The 23,571-nt window shown below is 40.4% G+C and overlaps 1 protein-coding gene across 1 annotated transcript in view; it reads left to right on the top strand.

The window, feature by feature from the left end:
* LOC146332614 (CD151 antigen-like) overlaps positions 1-15,880 on the top strand; it is a 32,840-nt gene extending 16,960 nt beyond the window's left edge. Inside the window, exons 4-8 of the mRNA XM_084737418.1 lie at positions 7,756-7,830; positions 12,382-12,486; positions 14,272-14,430; positions 14,662-14,748; positions 14,863-15,880. Coding sequence (XP_084593544.1) covers positions 7,756-7,830; positions 12,382-12,486; positions 14,272-14,430; positions 14,662-14,748; positions 14,863-14,922 — 486 coding nt within the window. The 3' untranslated portion in view covers positions 14,923-15,880. The remainder of the gene's footprint in view (positions 1-7,755; positions 7,831-12,381; positions 12,487-14,271; positions 14,431-14,661; positions 14,749-14,862) is intronic.
* Positions 15,881-23,571: the final 7,691 nt, after the last annotated feature.

The following is a 23,571-nucleotide window of genomic DNA, read 5'->3' as shown; positions in this document are numbered from 1 at the left end:
GAACTGTAAGTGATACAAATGTGTGAACATGAGATTGTTTTAATTTTTTCCAGTGAAGATGTCCTAACCTGCTCTGTGCAGCACAAACAGGCTAAACAATGTGTTATTAAAAAAACACTCTCCCTGGTTCTATCACTGACATCCTTGATGTTTCCGTTTCCTGTTCAGTCAGCAGTCAACGTGGCTGATGAGAGACTAATATACAGGACTGAAAACTGTCATGTTTTATATGATCCACAGCACCTTTTCATAGGGACGAGGTTTAAAGGGAAAACAGGAGCTTTTGGAAGTTAAAACTAAGTAGACTATCAGCTATTGTAGTCACAAGGCTGACTGAAAATAACATTGGTTCGGAATAAACAATTTAGACATTTAACCTATTCTTATGCAGAGAGAAAAAACATAAGCGATGTCACTGCTCGTTGTATATATGTGGACAATTTTTCACACTCCATCCGCTTACTGTATGTGTGGAGGCGGTGTAATACAGATATATTGTCAGAAACAGGGTTTAAATAAATGAGCAAAGAAACAGAATGGTACTTAACAATATATCATTTACAAAAATGATGTCTGAGTGACAAAATAAGGAAAATGACAATAAATTAATTACTGTTTTAATTCTAAATCAAGCTATTGATGTGTTTGATAAGTCAAATATAAGGAAAATGCTTCACTGGAGCACTCATTCCACTGACTGTCTTTCAGCATCTCTCAGCATCTTTATTTTCTCTCGATTTCACTTTGTATTTTCTCCTTCTTATCTAACTATTTGTTGTTTCGCTCTCTTCCTCTTGAATTGTGTTTATATGAGGCAACAGGCTGGCAGAGCTGTAAGCAGAAACAAAGGTTAAAGAGATCTCTGCTTCATAGTTAATTTCTGTCAGACTGTTCAGCTCGCACTCGGCCTGTTCTGCAACCTGATGAGTGTTTCATGACTTAGTTATGATCATCGCTCATGAACGGCAAGCGGCAAGGCACCATTTCGATCTTTTAGGCTTCAATAAGGGCAGAAGAACTACATGGGAAGTTCTTGGCACACTGTTGTGTGAAAGATGAGATTCAATTCCACATTCCTGCTCATTTAAATAGATTTCTCTATGTTGTTAAATAACAGAAGTATAGTCAGGTTGGTTTTGTTGTTTGTCTCTGTGTGTAAAAAGAATTGAAAATGAGTGCATCTTTTTTTTTTTAAAGGTGGTTGATGTTATATTTTTGGGAGAGACGTCTTCATGCTTAGTTTGAAACCTGTGCACACCTTCTTGTGTGTGTGTCTGTGTGTGTTTTTTTTGAATGCATGGTGCATCTTTGTTGAGTTGAGATCACAGCGATGAATCACAGAGAAGGAATGAACTTGTCAGGAGGGAGGGAAGATCACGAGAGATTGCCAAAGATGGAAAACATAATGGAGTTCTCTGTGTGTGTGTGCTGACTTTGTCATGCATCAAAAGAAGCGAAATCATGGAATGACATCTTACCCATAAAACAGCTGAAATCTCACTTTTATTTTATAATGAATCTTAATGATCACCTTATTTATGTCTTTTTTTAATATCATCCAACTACATTTGCTGGCATTGGTGAATTGGATGCAGAGTCTCCCACTTCCTTAGATATATTTGCAGTTTGTGAGACCATATGGAAGATGCAAGAGCCCAGAATTAAATCTCGTATCAGCCTGCTGATAGTAAATACAACTAGGTACGATATGAACAGTAGTATACAGTATATTCCAGGGAAATTGACATTGCATCTGAGAAGATGTGTGTTAATATGGTGTGTTCGTTTTTGAGTTGAGAGATTTGTTGTAGTGCTGAAACAAATTGACTAGAAGATGGACAGAAGACTAATCAGTAACTTTTTAATTATCATTTGTCTTTTTTTTCCCAAGCAAAAGTGACAAACAGTATTTATTCCCAGCCTCTCCAGTGTGAGGATGTTCTGCTGAAAATCATTGAGTTTTGGCCAAACGACAGAAAAACTGGGACAGACATTTTTCACTGTTTCTGATATCTGGTAGGCTGAATGATTAATTGATTATTCAAGAAAATAATCATCAGAATAATTTGTAATTAAATAAAAATACAACTTTTGCCCGAAATAAAGAGCACATCTGTTACTGCCAGAGGTAATTTATACACTCTTATGTAACACAAGCTTTAAGGAAAACTAGCAGAGCAACTGCATAAGGCATCATATTTAATGAGTTTTTATTTAATGATTATTTAAACTGTCGTCTAGTTGACAGAGAGGTGATTAATCATGATTCTGCTCAGCAGGTGACTGATTGATTGGTCTTATTGGGCCGTTATTGGGCCACTTAGACACAAAGGTAGAGCTTCCCCAACTACTTTTTCCTAGTCAACTAGTAGTCATTAGTTCAAGCAATTAGTTGATTAGTAATTACATGTCTGTGATATTAATTTAATTATTTATTCCAATGCTGAGAAGGAATGGCTCGAAGTAACCTTGTTGACCCTGTGCGACAATACAGAGAAAAACAAAACCGTTATAATGAGCCTTTAAATTTTATAAGGGGCACAAAGTGAGCTGCCTGTTGTTGACAGTACTAACATTATAATCTTGCACAAGTCTCATTGTTCAAAAATGGGGAATAAATTATTTCCAACTTCACAAAAACTAAGACTCCCAGACGTATCAACACAATGGATGATATATACTCGCAGATGAACCTGCTTCACGTCTCTCCTGTCCCCAAAGCCACTATGTCTTTAGTGTCCCTGGAGTCAGAGTCCTGGTCGGAGCTGCTGTAAATCACCTTGGTACTATATTCCCTGTTGTTAGTCTCAGAGGATCAGTCCCAGTGTGGCCATGTTCTTGAGAGGGCTGCTGAACGTGATTAATTTGGCAGCTCATTGGAGATCATTCTGGTGGCGCTCCTCACCTGTCCAAAAAATGTAGCTCAGTTGGTAGAGCATCCGCCCCATGTATGGAGGCTGTCGGTCCTCTGCAGTGGTTGCTGGTTCAAGACCTGCCTGTGGCCCTTTGCTGTGTGTCATCCTCTCTCTCTTCACCCCCCTTTCCTGTCTGCTCTTCAGCTATCCTATCAAATAAAGGCAAGAAAAGCCCAAAAACATAGCTTAAAAAAAAAATGTGTGTATCAAGAGCTGTTTGAGGCTGTAATTAAATCCTATCGTAAATGCCACTTTGCACTGTGCAGTATTGCAAATTATCCCACAAAGCATGACAACAACTCACTAAATACATTATCTTTTCAGACCAAACAGGATCGCAGCATCTGCAGGTAAAATATATTGTTTACCCTTTACCCTAGCGTTTAGCAGTTGCTGCTAGCACATCAGCAGTGCTAGCAGCAGCAGCAGCCTGCTCTCCTTGCAGGATAATGTCTGCATACTTAAATTTTCTAGTCAAAAATACTGCCAAACTCCGCTGTTGACACACTGTCACCTGTCCCACTTTGCTGATTGCAACGTCTGGGCCAAATGGGCATCAATGCAGAGAGCTGCTGTCTGCCAGAGCTGCAGCTCCAGCTAGGTGGGTGACTACATAGCATCTTGGAGACAACAGTTAATCAGCGATGTAGATTAATTCAAAAAGTGAATAAATTGTTTAACTGACTGGTATTTCTGGTGCCAACTCATGAGGGTGATGGTGTTTGATCAACTAGATGACTAATCCTGCATGACCCTAATTGCTAGTGATCCCGGCCCCACCGACAAGGTGCAGCTTCTGAATGGAGTTTGAAGTTTGTTTTTCCTGCGACTAACTGACTAGTGAAAACTTGGTCGACTAAGACTCTTTTCATTGACTAACAGTTTGGTCAACTGTTAGCAGGCAGCCCTTCAAAAATCTCCTGCCAGTCACACACCAGGTTGAAGTTAGTTTGACAGTCACCAGCCGCTGGACAGAGGTTAATAGAGTCTGCATCAAGTTGAACTTCCGAATGAATGGGCTGTATGAGGCCAGAGAGTCCATCATATAGCCAAAAGGTCACAGGATGACTCCCTTCAAAAACCAACATGCTATCTCTCTGATTAAAGTCCCCTTCAGTGTGACTCTGAATTCCTACCCCTTCAGTAATTGTAAAGGCAGCGGTATACTTCTAATGAAGTCTGAAATAGAAACACAGTCAAACACATAGCTGCATACAAATATCTCCATTCTCTCTGCAGTTACGTGCTGTTCCTTTACGTACGCTGGATGCTGGTGGAAGTGCGTGAAGGTGAAGGAGAACAGAGGTTAAAAAACCTCTGGAGAAAAACAGCTGCAGTGAAACAGACACAAAAAGGCCAGAGAAACTGTTCAAATATTTTCAAACATCCTCGGCACGATGTGTCTGAGTTTACCTTGAGATATTTTGTAGTTTAGCCAGGAAGCCTACGAGCTGCACACTGTAGAGTCTGAAGCCACAGCAGAGCTTAAAAAAAGGTTCTGTACATATGAACCTGCTGAGAGTCATTTTGGCAGTAATTACACTGTGCCCTTAAGTCGCCCGGGAGAAGAATGGCAGCTCAGACGTAAAATGAGTGTGTCTGTGAGAGTGCGTGTGTGTGCCTGAGCTCATGAGGAGTCCTCTAGAGTCGCTGCAGTCAGTAAATTCAGCCGCCTCCGTCTCTACAGCCAACAACAGGTTCTCTGTCACACCCTGTACACATCACTGTCCGTGTGGGATCTGTTTGAGAGGCATGCTTTTGTGGTTGTGTGTGTGTGTGTGTCTGTGAAAGAGAAAGCGTAGGCAAAGGCAGACCACAGGTTGAGTCAGAAAAACTCTCCTTTAACTCAGTCGTCCTTGCTTTCAGCTTCAGCTGCCACGACCTTCTGCACAGATGTTCCCAAGACAATTAGCTCAGCTAGAAGAATCGTTACCTCACTGTGAGATCAAACTCTTCTCTGTATGGGTATTCAGAATAAATTATTTTAAAAAAAGGAATTTTTAAAGCTGTGTCCGATTTGAAATCAGGTGTTTATTTTTCATTGTATAATACTACAGACCGTTGTCCTCCTGATTTGGTATGTGTCTGTTCAGCTTCCATCCCTAAAACTCCTTAGTTGTGTACTTAAATTACATTACAGTGCATACAAATGTTTCCAACAATGGTGAAACCCAACAAATCCATAATTTATCCAAGGCATTTCCTACTTGCGGCTGGTTGCTATAACTTCCACGAAAACAGGAGACACATCAGAGAGCGAGGAAGGAAGTCTGTCAGTGTGACTTAACATCCGTGAACATCCTGCCTGAGTCATTTCAGAGAGATTTTCATCTGCAATGGTGGTTGTTTAATAATAAAGAAAGCAACTTCTATGACTTCACACTAATTCAAGCTACATTATATCCTTTGTTATTGTTGTAATGTGAGAGAGACCCCTAGTGGCAGAACATACATATTGTGTGAGTAAACTATTGCTAAACTATTATCAAACGTGACAGTAAAACATGAAATACATGAAATGAAATCGAAAACTTTACTGGACATGTACAAGTATAAAAACAGTTCCTGCACAGATGTTGCTTATGTACCTTTGTGAGTCAGCAAACATATGCACATTATATTTCAGATTAACCAGTATATAATATTAGCTTGCTGATGGCAGTTACCACGTGGTCAGCCAGCTGCTGTGAAATTTGCTGCAATGACTGCAACATAATTCTTTAGGGCAACTGCGCCAGTACATTGACTAGAAGTGCGTGTTTTTGCCACTGGTGGTGTCTTGTGGAAAGGATCCCTACAAAGATAGACTTTATTGTTAAAGACTGAGATCCTCTTTGTTTTACTACAATTAGCCATTATATCGCTCTCCTCAAAGATTATCATAAAACACACTGCATTCAAACTTGTCAGAAACAAAATGAAACTCACCACTCACCTTTCTACTCTTCCAACAATCGCCAAATCTTGTTTGGTAGAGTACGATGTGAAATACTTGGCTCGACACGCTGTTTTTCCCCAATGCTTCTCTGATACCCAGCCGTCCTCTCACAGCCATGTTGGTTGTTTCGTATCAAACCGGCCCCATATTAGATAAACGGTTGTGACTGGCCCAACCAAATCCAGGTCGCCTTGAAATCTGTCTGAACGGGAGGGGGGACCCGACGCATCTGCCAGAGCAAATAAAACATGAGCTTACAGATTTGTCTGGTTCCTGATCTACTCATTTGGGGCAGAACTTGAGTTAACATCTGCTTAATTATTGATGGTTGAATCAGCCTTGTTACTTAGTATTGAAGTATTGAAATTAATCAAATAATGAAAGGAATGTGAGGTTTTGTAATGCACTGAATCTTTTTCACACACTCTCTTTACTGTCATAGGTTAGGTTCTTTTCATCTGACTTTTTTGTGTCTTCGGGTATCTATCTGTTGCCGTACGTCTCCTCAAACCATCAACACAACATCAAAATGCATCTAAGAGTCTGTGAGAGCATTCAGGCTCAGAGCCACTCAGAGATCTAATCAGTCCAAGCTATCAAATCAAAGACCAAGTCCACTTTACCGGGCTGATTTGCTCCGTCTGATAGCAGCAGGCCGGAGGAATTTGGGTCAAGGTTTTTGTCAGATAATATCTCTTCTTGTCTTTAATTTTGAAGAAACTTGGCATGAATAGCAGACCTTCTCTCTAACTCCCATGGGCCTGGTCACGAATCAGATACCAACGATAAATCTGAACAGCAAACCTCACTTAAAGGCACAGAGTGTGAGATGTGCCACTGTGCGATCACTCAAAGTTTGGCAGTTTCGGCCTTTAATAAGCCAACTTTGAGCAAAAGAGAAATGAGAAATTACAAAGGAGTCCTCAGTTTGCTTATCTTTTAAGTTTTGCCATCTGGTGTGAGGCCTCCTTTATGGGCTGGCAGAGTCGTACATGTAATATGCACTATTGTTACCAGTTTATTAGTTACACCTGGACAATGTACTGCAATCCAGAACATCAGCCCTGCAGTAAAATTATACTTTTGAGAAGCCTTTTTAGGCTGTAGTTGGTGGTGCAGTTGTATTTGATTGCACTGTATGAAGTTGAAAGAACATTAGTTGGACCTAAACACAACTCCAAATGAATATGTTTCTCCATAACTGCTGTATGTGGAAAGCAACTGCTCACTCATTAACTATATCAGCTTAAAAGGTGGCGATATGTCAGTTTTTGTGCACAGCTTGTTTCTCCTGCCCCCTGGTGGACAAAGAAGATCAGTTATTGTAGGTGCATTTCTACTAAAGAATAAATGAAATGAATAATGCAGCTCTTCAGATGTCAGTAAAACTGACTGCCTATGAAACAAAGACACGCCACGTTTCAAAGTGTTCCTGGGGCTGTTTTACCACCATCCACAGTTAGATTTTCAGGTTTTGAGCAGTTCTTCCATTTGATCTGTGCATTGCATCTAAAGATAATAGTATACATTAAGAGAACACAGAAAAAGGCAGTCAGAATGTGTTCATGAACTTTGTTTGTATTCAGTTGTTCCTTTATTGAATGGCTATACAACAGCTTCTTTTGTCCCTCTCCTACAAGTCAAAAATGAAGCAAAACTCCTGACTTACTGAAACTTTGAGGGGATACACTGCCTGAAACACAAGAGACTTTTAAAATCACGTTACAATGGTAGAGGGCTCGGTGGACGATGACTGTCAGCCATCAGACCATCAGCCCACCCTTACTACCTATATAGCAGTGCTGCATGTGTGGCTTTAAACGCTCCTACATCAGATTTTTGAGCCACCTGTTGCTTTGCATTACTGTTCACTAACTGTATTTTCTCCTCTCTCCTCCTCAGTACTTTGTCCTGCTGCTGTGTATCTTCCTGTTGGAGATCCTGGCTGGCGTCCTGGCTTATATCTACTACCAGCAGGTAATCCCACTTGGGCCCATAAAATTATTTTTAAAAGGTCCTTTCAAATATATTTTACAAAGCACCCTGGGATTTGTATATTAGGTCATATGTTTGGAATTACAGAAGAGCAGCTGGCAGATACGAGAGGGGTAGATATTGATGTCAAATGACAAAAAAGTGGTGCAAAAGTCAAAGAATCTCAAGGGTACTGTAAATTATGTGATTTATTGTCACTGAATTAAAAAGGATAGGGTGGACAGTCCAGTTAACTCCAGAGTGTTGTGAAGTCCAAAATGTATTGAAAAAAGATAGATCTTTGTTTGTCTAGCCGTAGTTTGCTCTACGGCTTGCAGCACAGAATGGAGGCCGCACATATATTAAAGGGCTGGCCTACAGCAATCTGACAGCACCGTGAGTTATATTTATTTTAAAAAAGGTGATTTAATTGTTTTATTATGTGAGCTATATTAGCCTATCAGGAGATTGTAGTCTGTAAAGGCTCACTGTAGTTTGTGATTTATTTTCATGAATAACAACCTTTCAAAAACGTAGTCTTCTCTGGATGGAGTTTTTAGTGATGAGCACTGTTGTCATGCTGATATGAGCAAATTCTGATCTAGTTGATCAATCAGATTGCTTCCTATTGTATAACAGTATATAAACCTAAATACACAATATCAAAAGTGTCACGGTGGGAATTCAGAATGGTGCCACTTCAAGGCAACAATTACACTTTAACAGTCTTTTACATTACTTAATAATCAAAGTGCATTAAACAATTGAAAATGAAACTTAAAATGTCTGTTAATGTGAATTCGCTTTTTCAGATTATAAAATGACAGAAAAATGTCTTTTTGGACCATTTTTGTGGAGAGAGATGATGGAGCTGAAGCATGTGGAGAAGGCCACAAAAAAGGAATCCAACATGGCCTCCAGAGAGTCATGTGACAAATTAAAACACTGCTAATAGTTTCCTGAGGGCCATCCCTTTTTTAAAAGTATTATACCATAATTGAGGATTAGTTTAAAAAGCCAAAAATAGGTATGTTACCCAGAGGCAACATTGTCCCATAGTGGGTTAAAACCTGATGTCTGTGTGTAGCAGCTGTGATGTAAAACATCGATAGAGCATGCTGGGCACATGTTTCATGCCTCTCAATCTGAGCACGTAGTCAGAAAGGTTGTAATACAATGCAGACGACTGTCTCAGTTCCCATATGGGATGTGCTGCGGTGCAATTTTAACCACGACAAAACCAGCATGATGAATGAGATTGCAGGGAGGAAATATGAGACAGCCCATTAAAAATACAAATATCAGACTGACCATATTACTCGTGGTACATTTAGTCCAAATGGAATGAAAAATGCCTCCAGTAGAAGACATAACAAGGCTAAATTCACTGTCAGAATCATTCAAAAGCATTTTGTTATGATTTTCAACTGAAAAACACCAAAATATGATGTACAAAGAAATGACTAAATGCCCAAAGACAGTAAAAACACGGCTTAGCTCTATAAAATGTGTACAAATTGCACAGAGTTCTGCTAACAAGTGATTATTTTCTTATCTTGTGTACTGTAGATAAACTGACAGCCTCCCTCGACACATTTCAGCTCTAACAGTGCAGAGTTATACTGACTATATTGCAAGCAGTCACAAATTAGATTTTTTTTTCCTTGTGTGATATTAACATGACTCTGCTCTCCACCAGTATCAGTCCCACCCTGACTGGTCTCAAAGCCTGGTGGCTTGTAGCTCAGCAACAGGACTTTTCTCAGTCTAGAGGTGCTCTGCTGTCATCATTATAACTGCCTCATTCATAATACACAACTCGTCTGAACACGAACAGTCGCTGAGCTCCATGATTTCCTTCCTGCTTCCTAAAGCTCCTCTGTCTCCTTCACTCGCTCCAAAAGATTCTTGCATGAATTGCTCAAATCTCTAAAGCCACTCTTCGTCTCCTTCTCTGCTCTTCACCCCGTCTTTTTTTTTTTTCTCTCTGCTTATTAGCGTTGAGAACTGTACATGTGCTTTTTATTTCACAGTGCCAGACAAATTCTGAAACCTGCTTGTAACTCACAAACAAACACACTGATTCACATTTAGCTTGCTGGAGATTCTCCATGAGGGGGGAGCTGTTCAGTCATTGTCTGAATGGTTCTACACATGTCAACCAACTCCACCTAGTGTAAAAGAAACTAACAGCAGCAGCAGTTCAGACATGCACCTGTAAATATGACAATGTTGCCTCCTTCAGGCAAAGAAAGTAGTCACTACTGAGTGCTACAGCTGCAGTCCAGTGTTTCTGTTGTAACCCAGTTTACACAAAGATGATACAAGAGGATGTGAAATTTGAAAACACATTGAATTGCATAATAATTGATTTGTTCAGAATTTAGCAAAACAACATGTCGCAGGCATAGAGACAGTGTGGGACAGCAGCGTCCTTTAAACAGCCTTATTTTAGTTAAATCAATTTGAAAAAACAGTATTGATAATTTAAAATTTGCTAATTTCTTACATACTTCATGCATGTGCATTTATAGTGATTTTTGACTGTGGCTGTTGTATTTTGTTGTATGTTTAGTTGTGGCACATTATTCAGTTTGGCACATGCGTGACAAATTCAGTTATTTTGTCATAGACACAGTGGTTACAATCTTGCAATGTTAACAAAAGTGAAAAATAAGTTGTGTATCTGTCATGTGATTCAGATCCATTCCCAAATTTTACAGGTCCTTTCAAGTTTCATGAACACGGGGGGACAATAGTTTTTTTTTAATCCTGCTGACAGACAGACTAACATCAATAAAAATGCAACTTCGTCGGCGGAAGTTAAAAATGGAACACCTTTATGTCACAGAAGCCTCCAGTGGATATTAAATCTAAAGAAAAAACTACAGCTCAGCTGTACCTTTAAAACTTGTATAACTTGGTGATAACAGAAGTCTTGTAAATTAATTTATTACAATGCATTTCTGTTTGCCTTTCTAAATTTGTATGTGTGGCCTGAGATCAACAGTGAGCCTTGTCACGCACTTGATTTAACAGACAAGTGAAGCAAAATGTCAAGTGTCTGTAGACACAGTCACTTGTCCAAAGCAAACTATTCTGCTAGTTAATTACAGAAATGCGACTGATTTTAATTACACCCACATTTAAATTAGGTGAGGCCAGCAGAAAATACTGGCAGTGGTAACAGTAGATAGCATTGCTGTCCACAGTTTAAATAATAGAACTTTTTTTGCCATCCACCAGAATTTATGTAGCTCCCTCACACAATGAGAAATACTTAGCAGAATATTTTATATAAAATAATCACTATAGCAACATATCCTGCTATTGTGTTGGACTGTTTGTTTTTCCCCTGCCATGCAGAAGTCAAGTCACATTTTATTTGTATAGCTCAATATCACAAATCACAGTTTGCCTCAGGAAGCTTTACAATCTGTATCATGTGTGTCCTTTTCTGTCCTGTACACCCTCAAAAGAGTAAAACTCACCAAAAATCCCTTTTCTGGGAAGAGGAAGAGGACAAGCCACAGAATCACATGAACTAAAAAAAAAAAACATGCTCATTAACAAAAGTCATATATTTTTCAAGTTTAATATGCAAAAGATGTGGAACAGCAGCCATGAAAAGAGAAATATTGCAGCTGTAGTCGTCATTGCCTTCAGGTGACACTGGTGTCAGATGCTGTTGCCGTCCTTGCCTGTAGATGGTGCACCTTTCCATGTCAACATCTGCACTTTCAAACAGCTGCTGCTGTCACTTTCCTTGTGAACAGGCGCTCCAGGTTGGAGTAGAACAGCAGGGTTCACACCTGTGGCTCTGCAGTTGAGTGATTCGGTTCGGTCTGGTTTAACAGCCGCGCAGCCATCAGCCAAAAAAGATGCTCCGACCCATGTTTGTTTTAATGTGTGTGTGTTTAATGCAATGCACTCACACCGGCTGTTTCTACTTATTCAGCTATTTTAAATCTTGAATTGCTGTTTTCACTTCACTGCTGCAGCCTTTCCCAAACTGTCAACAGGTAAAATGAAAAGCTATCCCGTCACACACACACACACACACACACACACACACACACACTGGTCCTGTTTCCACCTCCTCTCCTTTCCTCTTTGTCTTCACCTCCTGTCTCATCTCTCTCTGCCCTCCCTTCCTCTCTTCATCATTCATTCCCTTGATATCTCCTTCACGCTTTGATTTACAGTGGTTCCCCAGCTGGCTTGTTGCCATAGAAACTGAGCCCCCAGACCTCCCGCTCCTCCTGCGAGCGTTTTCTGCCACTGGTCTAGAGAACAAAAAAAAACAAAAAAAACAACACCGACTTCCTCTGCCTTCGCCCCGGTTTCGTCTGCTCCTCTGTTGTTAGAACTGCTGTCTATGACATGAATCGTCAGGAGAGCGTTTAGAGCCTGTCTTCTATGAATCTCATCAGTAACTGAGGCAACAATCGCAACTAATTTATCACGTGGCCATGCTCAGCGCTGGCCTGAGACTTCTGTGTTGCTATGTAGAGGGCTGCCAGTGCATTTATCTGTGTCTGTGTGTCTGAACAGCTGAATGAGGAGCTGAAGCAGAACCTGAAGGAGACCATGACCAAGAAGTATCAACAGAGCAACCAGGAGCACATCACCAGGGCCGTAAACAAGCTGCAGCAGGAGGTAAGTGCAGGAAAGGATGGATACAACTCCCAATTTAATTAATTGAATCTGATTTATGACACTAACTCTGAAATGACAACTGACTTTTACGTTTAAGAGTGTATACAGTGGAAAACTGGGTGTAGCTGTTTGCCTTCACACCGTCATTATCAGTGAGCCAGAGCTTCTAATCAGAAGTCACATGGATTCACATGTGGCGTGTTGATTGGACAGTGTTGGGTAACCTATCATCCCATCAGATTAGAGATTTTGGTGATGAGGGCGAGTCGAAACAAATCCGATTCAAGTCCCTTTGACTTCAGCTAAGGATGATGGACTCGTCTGCACTCTGTGCTGTAATTTACCCTCTCTGTTGCTTATACCAGTTGACAGCACATGAAGGAAAGAATAAATCTGAGCAGCAGTTCAGACTTCAGTTGGTTCATTTCTTATTCTCAGTTTTTTAAGTATGAAAGGCCCAGAGCTGCCAGATGTCAGCGTTTGTTCTTTGTTCTATATTCTAAACTTTTTATTTTGTATAATTTCCAATAATTTGTTTGGGTTTGGTGCATTGTCACATTTTGGGAAATACACTTAGCTTTTTCTTGCCAAGAGTTAGTTGAGAGATTTATAAACACTCTCACATCTGTCCATTAAATACAAAGCTACATGAAACTGAGGTTAGCTTAGCTTAGCATAAAGACTGGAAACAGATGGACACAGCTCGCCTGGCTCTTTTGGACTTTCTAGTTTGATCTAAATCAAATTTACAGGTGTGAAACCTCCCCTGAACCACCGTCCAGACCGAGCCATCACACCTTGGTGCAACCAAAAGAGGTGGTCTCAGTCCGGGCAGGTTATTGTCAGAATCAGAAATATGAAAAACAACTCAACAATGGGCCGTGGTTGCACATGGAGAGAGGAGGGGACCAAATGTTTAATTGACATCTGGTTCAGTGATTTTATTAAGAGTCAGTCAGAAACAAAGCATAAAAATTCGGACCGTTTCCAATTATTTTACAAGGGGATGAGAGTCCCATACTTTTTTTCCTTTGGAGAGAGACAGCCTAGCTATTTCCAGTCTTCATGCTAAGCTAAGCTAACCGTGTGCTCGCTTATAGGTAGATAGATAGGAGATAGACGGAATAGACAGTAAATTGCTAAGAGCAAGGTGTCATGTAAATTAATAAATAGATTAATAAGAAGGTGCCGTTACAAAGTAGCACGAATCATTACAAAGTCCACACAGTCCTTCAAGGACTGTTGTGCAGAACTTGGACGTGCTGCTGCTCAGTACATCACAGGTACAGAGCAACAGTAAACCTTGTCGTATAACTATTTGTTTGAGAATAAATAACCCTATTTCCCCAGATGTCAGACTATTCCCTCAGCAAATTACACTGCTACTTTTTTCTTGTCTTAGTTAAGTACAGTATTAAAAATGTTCACCCGTTGTTTTAAAACAGTTTCTGACATGTCATACTGGAAGGGAAATTCTGCACTTTTCATGTGGATGTCCAGTCAGTGTTGATGGTAAATCTAGCAAACTGAAGCAATAAATTCCTCAGTGCTCCTATATCGACCAAGAAACCTGCCTACATGTACCAGGATGCATTGCATGTGAATGTCTGACGACCACACTCATGTGTATCACCCCCCCACTGCAGCAGGAGAATTCAGCTCTCTCTGTCTAATTAAACGTGCACATAAAAAGTGGTGAATTTTCCCTTTAACTTTGTTTTTCATACTTCTTCGCTACCATTAAACTTCCCCTCTGAAGATGTCTCTTCCTCTGTCTCCTGTCAGTTCAAGTGCTGTGGCAGCAACAATTCATCCGACTGGGCCGAGAGCGAGTGGATTCGCTCCATGAACGCAGAAGGCAGGGTGGTGCCTGACAGCTGCTGTAAGACTCCCACTGAGCGCTGCGGCCGCAGGGACCACCCATCCAACATCTACAAGGTGGAGGTGAGAGGATGAAGGGTGCTGGGGGGCGTCAGCGGGGTTTGACTTTTTCGGTACGGGTGGCTGGATCAGTATTTCTGTCATGTCTCTGTATGTCAGCGGTGAGATTGTGCGGTGGAGGAGCAGCCGCTGTCATATCTGAACCATATACATAACATTTGTTTGCAGTGAGACTTCAGCAGCACTCCCACGTAAACTGATGCAACATAAAGACACTCTTTGTTTTTCATTTAGGGCGGCTGCATCACCAAACTGGAGAAATTCATCCTGGACCATCTGAAGATCATCGGAGCGGTGGGTGTTGGGATTGCCTGTGTACAGGTGAGTAAATAACACAATAGTTTGCTCGCACATAAACAGAGATCATATAAATGTATCTGTGGAGATTGCAGCTTTGCTAAATTATGTTTTCCTTCCCTTCCATCCAATCTCCAGATCATAGGGATGGTGTTTACATGCTGCCTATATCGAAGTCTAAAGGCAGAGCCATATTAAGAGCAGCAGAAGAAGAAAAGTGTGTGGGTGGAGGAGGGAACTTCATCACCACATGCCATACTCAAATAGCCCATAGGTTCTTTTCTTTGCCTTGCACATAGGGGAAGGAAACTCTGGCATGGGATCAAAATCACACATCAGAGGATCTCATTTTGGTAAACAAAGGGTGGAAAAACACTACAAGGTATCTTGAAGTAATTAGGCACGCAAATTGCAGTCTCAGCTAGATCTTCAAGATCACAGCACTGTGAGAAAAAAGCCGCAGAGAGAAACTGATGGGAATTCTAACACTGATTGTGTAAATTAGCGCGGGGACGGCCTCCTCAAGACTAAAACGTTGTAGTTTCTTCCACCTGGATCCCCTCGATGTACGTTTATGTTTTTTGTCGACCAGGTGCTGCACCCGAGAGTGGTGTAAAGATCAGTGGAGTAAAACTGGCACTTTGCAGAAAATGTTAATCCTGGTCGCAGCAGCTTCCCTACCCCGGCAGCAAGGTTTAACAAGCCTACCTCTGGGGCCCCCTTCAACTGCAGCGGCATTTTGTTTCCACGCTAACTAGCCCGTCATGCATTTTAAATATGTGTTCAATAGTGGCCTTTTTAAACTTTTGAACTGTTAGGTTTTATATTTTGTAAATGAGTATAACACTTGAGGGGCTTTCTTTTGAGCTATCACGCTTTATTTCCTAATGTGTCTTCATAGTGACATATCAGTGTTCTGATCATGTTTTTAATTATTTCTGCCGCCTTAAAGACCCACTGAGGAGGACGCAGTATGTGCCAGAGTGAAGGTACACAAGTTAGCGCCTTGCTCAACAGCATAACGGTAACATTCGATACAGCAACACCAGCATCTTAAAGGATTGTTCAGATTTTTTGAAGTGGGGTTGTATGAGGTATTTCTCCATTGTCAGTGTATTACCTGCAGCAGATGGTGGTTGGCATGCCACCAGTTGTGGACAGTCAGCCGAAAAATGTATTTTACAGACCTAAAAAAAGCCCTCCTAAAAAAAGTAAACATACATTATATTTACAATATTTTCACCACTTTACCTTCTCATTAGACAACCTTTTCCAACAGGAAATGACCGTTATTTGAGCCAAAAAAACACTTATAATCAATTAATGGTTGCAGCTCCAAAGTGTGTACTATATTTAGAATATTTTCACTGCTTTACTTTGCCATCAGGAAGCCTTTTCCAACAGGAAACTGCCATTATATGAAATAAATAGCACTCTCTCCATACTGACCAAACCCCATAGGAAAAATCTGTCATTTTACCTTGCAGAACACGGAAGTTGCTCATCTGCCACTGCCTCGATGTGTTATTTTGTTAGTATTATTGTATGACTTCGGTGAATCTGAACTAGTCATTAAAACACTGAAGTCACATAATAACACGCACAAAATAAGCCATCAAGGCAGCTTTAGATGAGCAACTGCTCAGTTCTGTGAGGTAAAATGACTGATTTTGCCAATGGAGTTTGGTTGGTATGGAGAGAGCACGTATTATTTCATATGACGGAAGTTTCCTGTTGAAAAAAGTCTGTCTGATAGCAAAGTAAAGTGTTAAGCAGCTTCTTAAATGTTAATATTTCTGCTTTTTTTATTCCTCTGTGTCAGCAAACTGAATATTTTTGGGTGTTGACAAAACAAGACATTTGAGAACATCATGTTGGGGTTATGAAAACACCTTCAACATTTTCTGACATTACACAGACCAAAAAATTAATTGAGAAAATACTCGACAGATTGCAAACTGGCATTAATATGCTTATCTTCCTACACTGGTACTCCTCTCTGCTTCTCCAAACTGGACACGTGTTGACCACCATCTATTGTAAGTATTACACCAACTAAGTACCTCTCACTATCCCACTTCAAAAAATCTTGAACTGTCCCTTTAACCTGGTGTGACTACTCGAAGGTATTAAGACTGACGTTAATAAAGTGTTTTCATGATTGTGTTACAAGCGGTGCCACTAATGTTGCTCGTAAGAAAGTGCCTCATGTTTTGTTTTGTATACAAGGGATTTATCCACTGATGCCAAAGTTGTCACCTGTAACTTTGTGTGTAAGGACCTACTGTATCTCTTCTTCCAGCCTTAGTCACTTATCTACTGATGCCACTCTTTATAGATTGTTTTCATAAATGAAGATTTTGTTTACTTTTCTATATATTATTGTATTTAACTGACACGACTTAGGAAATAATATTCACTCACTGTTAGCAAATGATCTTCTTCCTATGTGCCTCAGAGACGACGCTGAATTAATCTGCTGTATTTCTGTCTTTGTGATAATCCAGGAGTAATTTTAGTCTGAATAAACGTTGATCGACAATACGCTTTGCATCTGCTGTGTTTTGCTTTCTCAGCAAAAGTCGGGCGGCAAGAAGCCTCTGCAATTTTTAATTTACTCAGTGTGACAGATTCTGATCTGTAAAAACACCAACTGACAAATAAACCAGGCATTTTTTAAAATAACTTTAAAGCAGCGATATGTAGCAGTTGCACTTGCAAAAGTACATACCGCAGTCCAAATAGTGAGTTGGAGCCATAGACTGTATATTAAATAGGTTGAAATCCTATTCAATATACAATCTGTGGTTGAAGCGAGTTATTTCCCCCTGCCCCCTCTACGAACTTTTGGCATGAATTTTAACTCTAATTAATGTGAAGCGGGCAAACAAAACCGGTGGTTCCGGCCCGGAATATGTCCAGAATGGTAATTTGATAATTTATTACAGTAAATATATTACAGATTTCTCCTTTAATCAGCCGAAGCGTCCTTCACCTCACCGTTAACAGGTCATTTCATCCCAAAAACTGCCAAAAAAGTCTTGTGTAAAGACAAAAAAAAAAACCACGTGCCTGTAACCAGTGGCCCTTACACAAATGGCACCAGCTTACAGGTGCATTAGTGTATTAACCCAAAGTCAATTCCCTAATGATACTGTACTGTGGCTGTGATGAATATTTGGGATGTGAGCCATATTCCTGACAGCTGCTGCAGGAGTGTATTACCTATACAATGACAGCTATATGGGCTTCAGTGGGAGTTATTCTGGTGTTGGGTGTGAGGCCGGCTCCTCTGACCCGCTGTTCTCTTTGAGAGTGACTGTGCATCAGAGTCATTAGTGCGAACAGCAGCAGTTACTGTGTGCAAACACAGGGAGGCAGCACCCGCCAGGCTTTCAGCGCCGCCACAACACCACACTGATGAAAACAGCTGGTGAGAGTGTGTGCATAACACCCAGAGGCTATTGAGGATTACCCCCCTCCCCAAACACATTCACACTCTCGCCTAATTCAGAATGGCACAAAAGCTTTAATACGGGTTCTCAAAATGCTCAGGAGGGGAAAAGGGGGAAATGTGGCTTTTTAACCATGCAAATCAACTTCACCTGCTTGCATTTTGTTAGTGGAAAAACATACAGTTCATTCAAAAAATGTGCGTCTCAGTGTGATGTGTAACAAGCTGAAAGAAAATCAAATGGCAACTGGTCAGCTCGCAGCTACAGACTACTAATTGGTTTCCATTGGGACTGCTAACAATGCAAATTAAGCCATTTCTCAGTCCGTGAAGCTGGCAGCGTGAAAACATTTCCCATGGTGAAATGAAACAACAGAAATCCATGTGTATCGTCATAATACCCCTTTAAAGGTGCTCTCGCTGCACACCTCGTGAAAGCTGAGTCATCCCTGGCAAAATGAGCCTGTGAGTTTTGTGTTTTCTTTTTCTCATGGGGGGGGGGGGGGGCTGAAGTGTTGAATTCACGATTAACTAAGCATTACTTCCTCATGACTTCATCATGTCTGTAGCCCATTTGACACAGCGACGTCAACATTTTAAAGGACTAGTTCAAATTTTTTTTCAGAGTTTTTTAATTCTCAGTCTGTGTGTTACCTAAGGTAGATGGTGACCCCCCACCACCACCCGTTTGGAGAAGCAGAGAGGAGCACCAGCTCGCTAGCTAAGCAATGTACTGCTATGGACAGGGTCAGCAGCAAAATACATTATAACCACCTAAAAAAGGCCCAATTAAGAAAATCAACATTAGTTTAAGTGTTCGCTGTGTTTAGTATACTTTCACCACTTCACTGACAGCCATTTTGAATGGGAAATTGCAGTTATATAAGCCAAATATCACTCTCCATGGCTCAGTCAGACTCCTTTGGCAACAACAGTCATTTTACTTCACAGAACATTGAAGTCGCTGGTCTACTGCTGCTTCAATCTGCTAGTTTGTGTTATTGTGCGATATTTGTATTATTTTAAAATAAAGTCACACAATAACACAAACAAACTAACCAATTGAGGCAAAAAAATGTGATTTTCAGAAACTCTTTTTCCCACATTCTGGTGACTTTTGCAAATAACAAACACTCTGCAACAGCATTTTTATGTAGAATATGTTTTATTTTGCTTTTAAGTGAGTATTCTACTCAAGTAAAGTGGTCAATTTCGTGATATAACGCATTCTTTCCTTTAAAACTTTACCTAAGAAACAAGAGTTCTTTTCAGGACGTCTTGAATTAGCTCAATTATATCTTTCTCTTAGTACTCTCCATTTTTCTCACTGACTGACGAGAATAAGCAGCTCTCTTCCACATCACATGCATGCCAGGAAACGACATTTGGTGTAGCTGTATTTTTGTCCCAGTGGAAACAGCAGAATTTTAAAGTTTCGGGGCTTTTACACGCTGCACAGTGCCAGAAACAGGTTGTGATATTAAACGACAAGGAAAACAGGTGTGAAAGTTTGTCGTAAATTGGGAGAAATACGAGACATTTGTGACCCCAGGAGGAAACCGGGAGAAGGAAATGAAAAACGTGAGTCTCCTGGGAAAACAGGCAGGGTTGGCAAATATAAGTCCCATGGTGAAATGGAACAACAGAAATCCATGTGTATCATCGAGGTGCTTTCGCAGCACACCTCATGAAAGCCGAGTCATCACTGGCGAAATGAGCCTGTGAGTTTTGTTTTTTTGTTTTTTTGTTTTCTCCTCTTGGGGAGGGGGATTCAGCAGTTAACGTTTCCATTGGAGTGAAAGTAGTTCAGCACATGGCAATTTTAACAGGACGCTTTTCCAAGAAGCAGACATCTGTGGAATGCAAGTCGTCTGCCCTGCTCTTGACACAGCCGTTGCCTTTGCTTATTGCCTGAGTTTGACTTTAAATAGATGACAGAAATGATGACAACCCTTTGAACAACCAGTATGTCCCACCCAATTGTGCGCTGTTGATGAAAACCATAATAAATCTCCCTCCTCCTTGCCAGCCACGGAGGCCTCCCTGCCTGTTCCGCTTGCTTACTGTGACAGCCTGCATACAGGCTAACACAAAGGGTATGTTAATAATGCCAGTGCATGACATTTCCAAAATATCTCCTCCAATACTCTCTAAGCAGTTGTCCGTTCGGTGCACATGTCACCCGCTGCACCTCGGCCCGTTGGCCCATCCAGCAGAGAGGTATGCTATTTTCAATCCGGGTGGAGGTGGGGGCTTGTGCACCCCTCTCCTTTCACCTTTTTTATTTTTTTTTTTTCCTGGGAGGTGATGTGATTTCTGTGCCTACAGGACAAACAGACAACAGGGAGCTGTGCTATAGTTTGTCTGCAGCTGGTGACAGGAGGAGGAACATGCGGGCATTCGTTCCCAGGGTCACCCAAGGGCAGGGCAACCCAAGGGTAGAGAAACCTCTGTGTGTGATGCTAATTTTAGATATAGTTTGTATCATTTTAAACTTAGTGGACTGTAAGGCTCACAGAGAGTTTGCTTCTAACACTGTGGTAAGGGTAAATTAATGAGCATGACTTCAGGCGTGTACAAGGATAACAGTATCTCATGTGTGACTTAATGCAAGAACAACAGGTTAATTAATGCAACAACTGAATTATTTCAATTTTTAGGATTTCTGAGTTATTAAGGATGTTCATGCAGGTAAGTGTGCAGTTAAAGAGGCCCAACAAAACCCTGATTAGACATACCACATGTGCACATGTATTCTGTTGCCCTCCATGTGTTGTAATCATGATTAACTAAGTATTACCTCTTCATGAATTCATCGTGTTTGTGGGCCTTCAAATAAAGTCGTAAGTAAATGACGTGACAGAAACAGACATTTCTTCCACCCGAAGTTGGTTGTTATTATTCGGAAAAAAAAATTAGCTCCATGATAACTTGGCATAGTTTTAAAAAAGTTGCATCTACTTTAATCAGTGACTGATATAATGTATCCAGATTATTTCCAACTGAAGGACAGTCTGAGTTACATAGTTTAGTTAGAAATAAAAAAGAAAAAAAGAAAGGTATATGAAAGGAAGGAAATATATTTCACAATTAATGAAATGACAATATTCAATCAATTTGATGCTTAAGGCACAACAGTTGCACTGACAATGAATATTAGGCACAACCTAATAAAACGGAAAATTTTGTTGATTGAACAGATACTGATACAGATAATGACATCTCTCTGTGCACCTCTAGTATATTTAGACATGTTTTGAGGAAAAAAAAACATCAAATTATATCATAACTTTAAATTATTTAGAAAAAGAAATGTGTCTGTTTCATGTTTGCATGAGCAACAAATGAATATATGAGCTTTCACAACTATGCCACCATTAATCATATGTTCATCAGTGTTAAACGTGCACGGGTCGTTACGTTATTTGAAGGGCCACAGACAGAAAGTAATGAAGAAATAATGCTCAGTTAATTCTGATTATAACACTTGCTGTGAGCGGTCAGTTTTTCTGCCCTGTGTCTTAAACTGCAGACCTGTGAAGAAGACATGAACATCCTGAATGACAGTGACTGAAATACCTTTGTTGTTGCATTAATAATCTACTGTTCTTGCATTAAGTCATGCATACTTGTTTAATCTTGATAGTTCATGAGGCACTGAATGAATTCATGCTTTTTTCATGCATGAACTCCTGATAATTCATGTTACCATAAGGTGTCAGCTTCACCGTTAAAAACTGTATTGCAATCAAATGGATTCTCCTCCCAGCTCGAATGCGTCTGTCTGTAATAAATAGCTGTGTACCCCGAGAGAAAATATATCACTTGTTGAGGAGTGAGAGTAAAACATTTTACAAGATATGGCAACCCTTGGTAAATTATTTGGAAACCTTCCATCTCACCAGAATTATTGTCTCCCTGTTTTGTGGATGCGGTTGACCATCTGATCCTTGAGGCGAGATGGTGCCTCGTGTCTCTTAATGTTTTGTTTAGTAACTTTTATGTAGTTGTCACCGCAGACAATTGTAATTTTGATTTGCCTCAACTAGCGGCCCACAGGCGAGGCATGGCCCTTTCGAAGTTGCTACTAAGGTCCATTTCTCTGAGCTACTTTGAGACATCTGAATCATAGACTGTATGATCCGAACCAGCGTGACACTGATTCAGATCATTGGTCTTAAATCACTGATGTGTTCTGATTGGCTGCAACAGGATTACACCAGCTCTGCACCTGCCATTCGCTCAGTCAAGCCTCACCTTGCACTGGACTGATGAGTATTATTTACTTTTCAAAAAATTAATTGGTGTGTTTATTTTGCGACAAATGCACTGCTGTGATGAAAGAGTACAAAATGAAGAGGAACTACAAGTCAGGAGGAACGGACAGCTACTGGCATTCAAATGAAAGAAAAAGGATGTATATAACTAGTTAATCACACGTAATAATATATATATTAACATTATACTGCAAGAGTATTAAAGTAGTATTACATAGTACATAGTATTGTGTGTGAACCCTCAGTTATTTTCCTATTTGTACTACTTGCTATTGAAGTTTAATATCCTGGTTTATTGCTTGTTGTCTTCTTGACTGTCACTTGTATGTTATCTGCTGTTTGTTAATGGTTTTGGCTTTGAAAACAAAATAAAATATTTTGTAAATAAGACCTTAGTTGACTGGAGACAGCTTGTCTGTTGCAGTTTGTTGTTTCTGGTTTGGTTTCACAGCAGGTGCATTTATCATGAGCTAAAATGGTTTCTGTCGTCGCTGGGGTCGGGTAAAGGCTAAGGTTAGGTAAGTATCAGCGGTGGTTAAGTTTAGCGTTTCCTACATGGAAATGAGTGTAAACCCCGGAGATAAACACCGTGGTGGTTCCCAACCTGTGGGTCAGGACCACCCAAAGTGGTCATATGAGAAACTCCAGGGGACATAATGATTAACGACACAGGGCAGAACAAACAATATTATGTGAGCAATTCAAAATTCTGTTTATATTATCAGACTTTGCTCTGATGTTTAATACTTTTTGTAAGTTCACCGTCATCATCAGGCCTAAAAATTTAAACAAAATAAATACGAGAAGGAAAAGTGACTCTAACTGGCCACAGTGGATAAAAATATGCAACCTTTGACACAGAGACACAAATAGGAACGGCATTGTTTGAAGAGGTCATAAGCCAAAACGGTTAGCGACTGTATGTCAACATGCATGTGTGCACACCGGCCCTGAACCCTTTAGCTGATACAGAGGACCCCCTGCTACATGTTCCATTGAATATTTTTGGGTCTTCTCTCATTTGTGCTCACCCATAGGTCAGCAGCAGTTGTGGCATGGCTAATGTTAGGTGTGTTAGGCTCACTCTGTACTTTCGTGGTTTCTGAGGTGGAGGGT

This window comes from Lutjanus erythropterus, chromosome 1 (genome assembly GCF_056507025.1).
Source record: "Lutjanus erythropterus isolate fLutEry1 chromosome 1, fLutEry1.hap2, whole genome shotgun sequence".
NCBI lineage: Eukaryota > Metazoa > Chordata > Actinopteri > Lutjaniformes > Lutjanidae > Lutjanus > Lutjanus erythropterus.
This window is presented reverse-complemented; position numbering and strand designations above follow the sequence as displayed.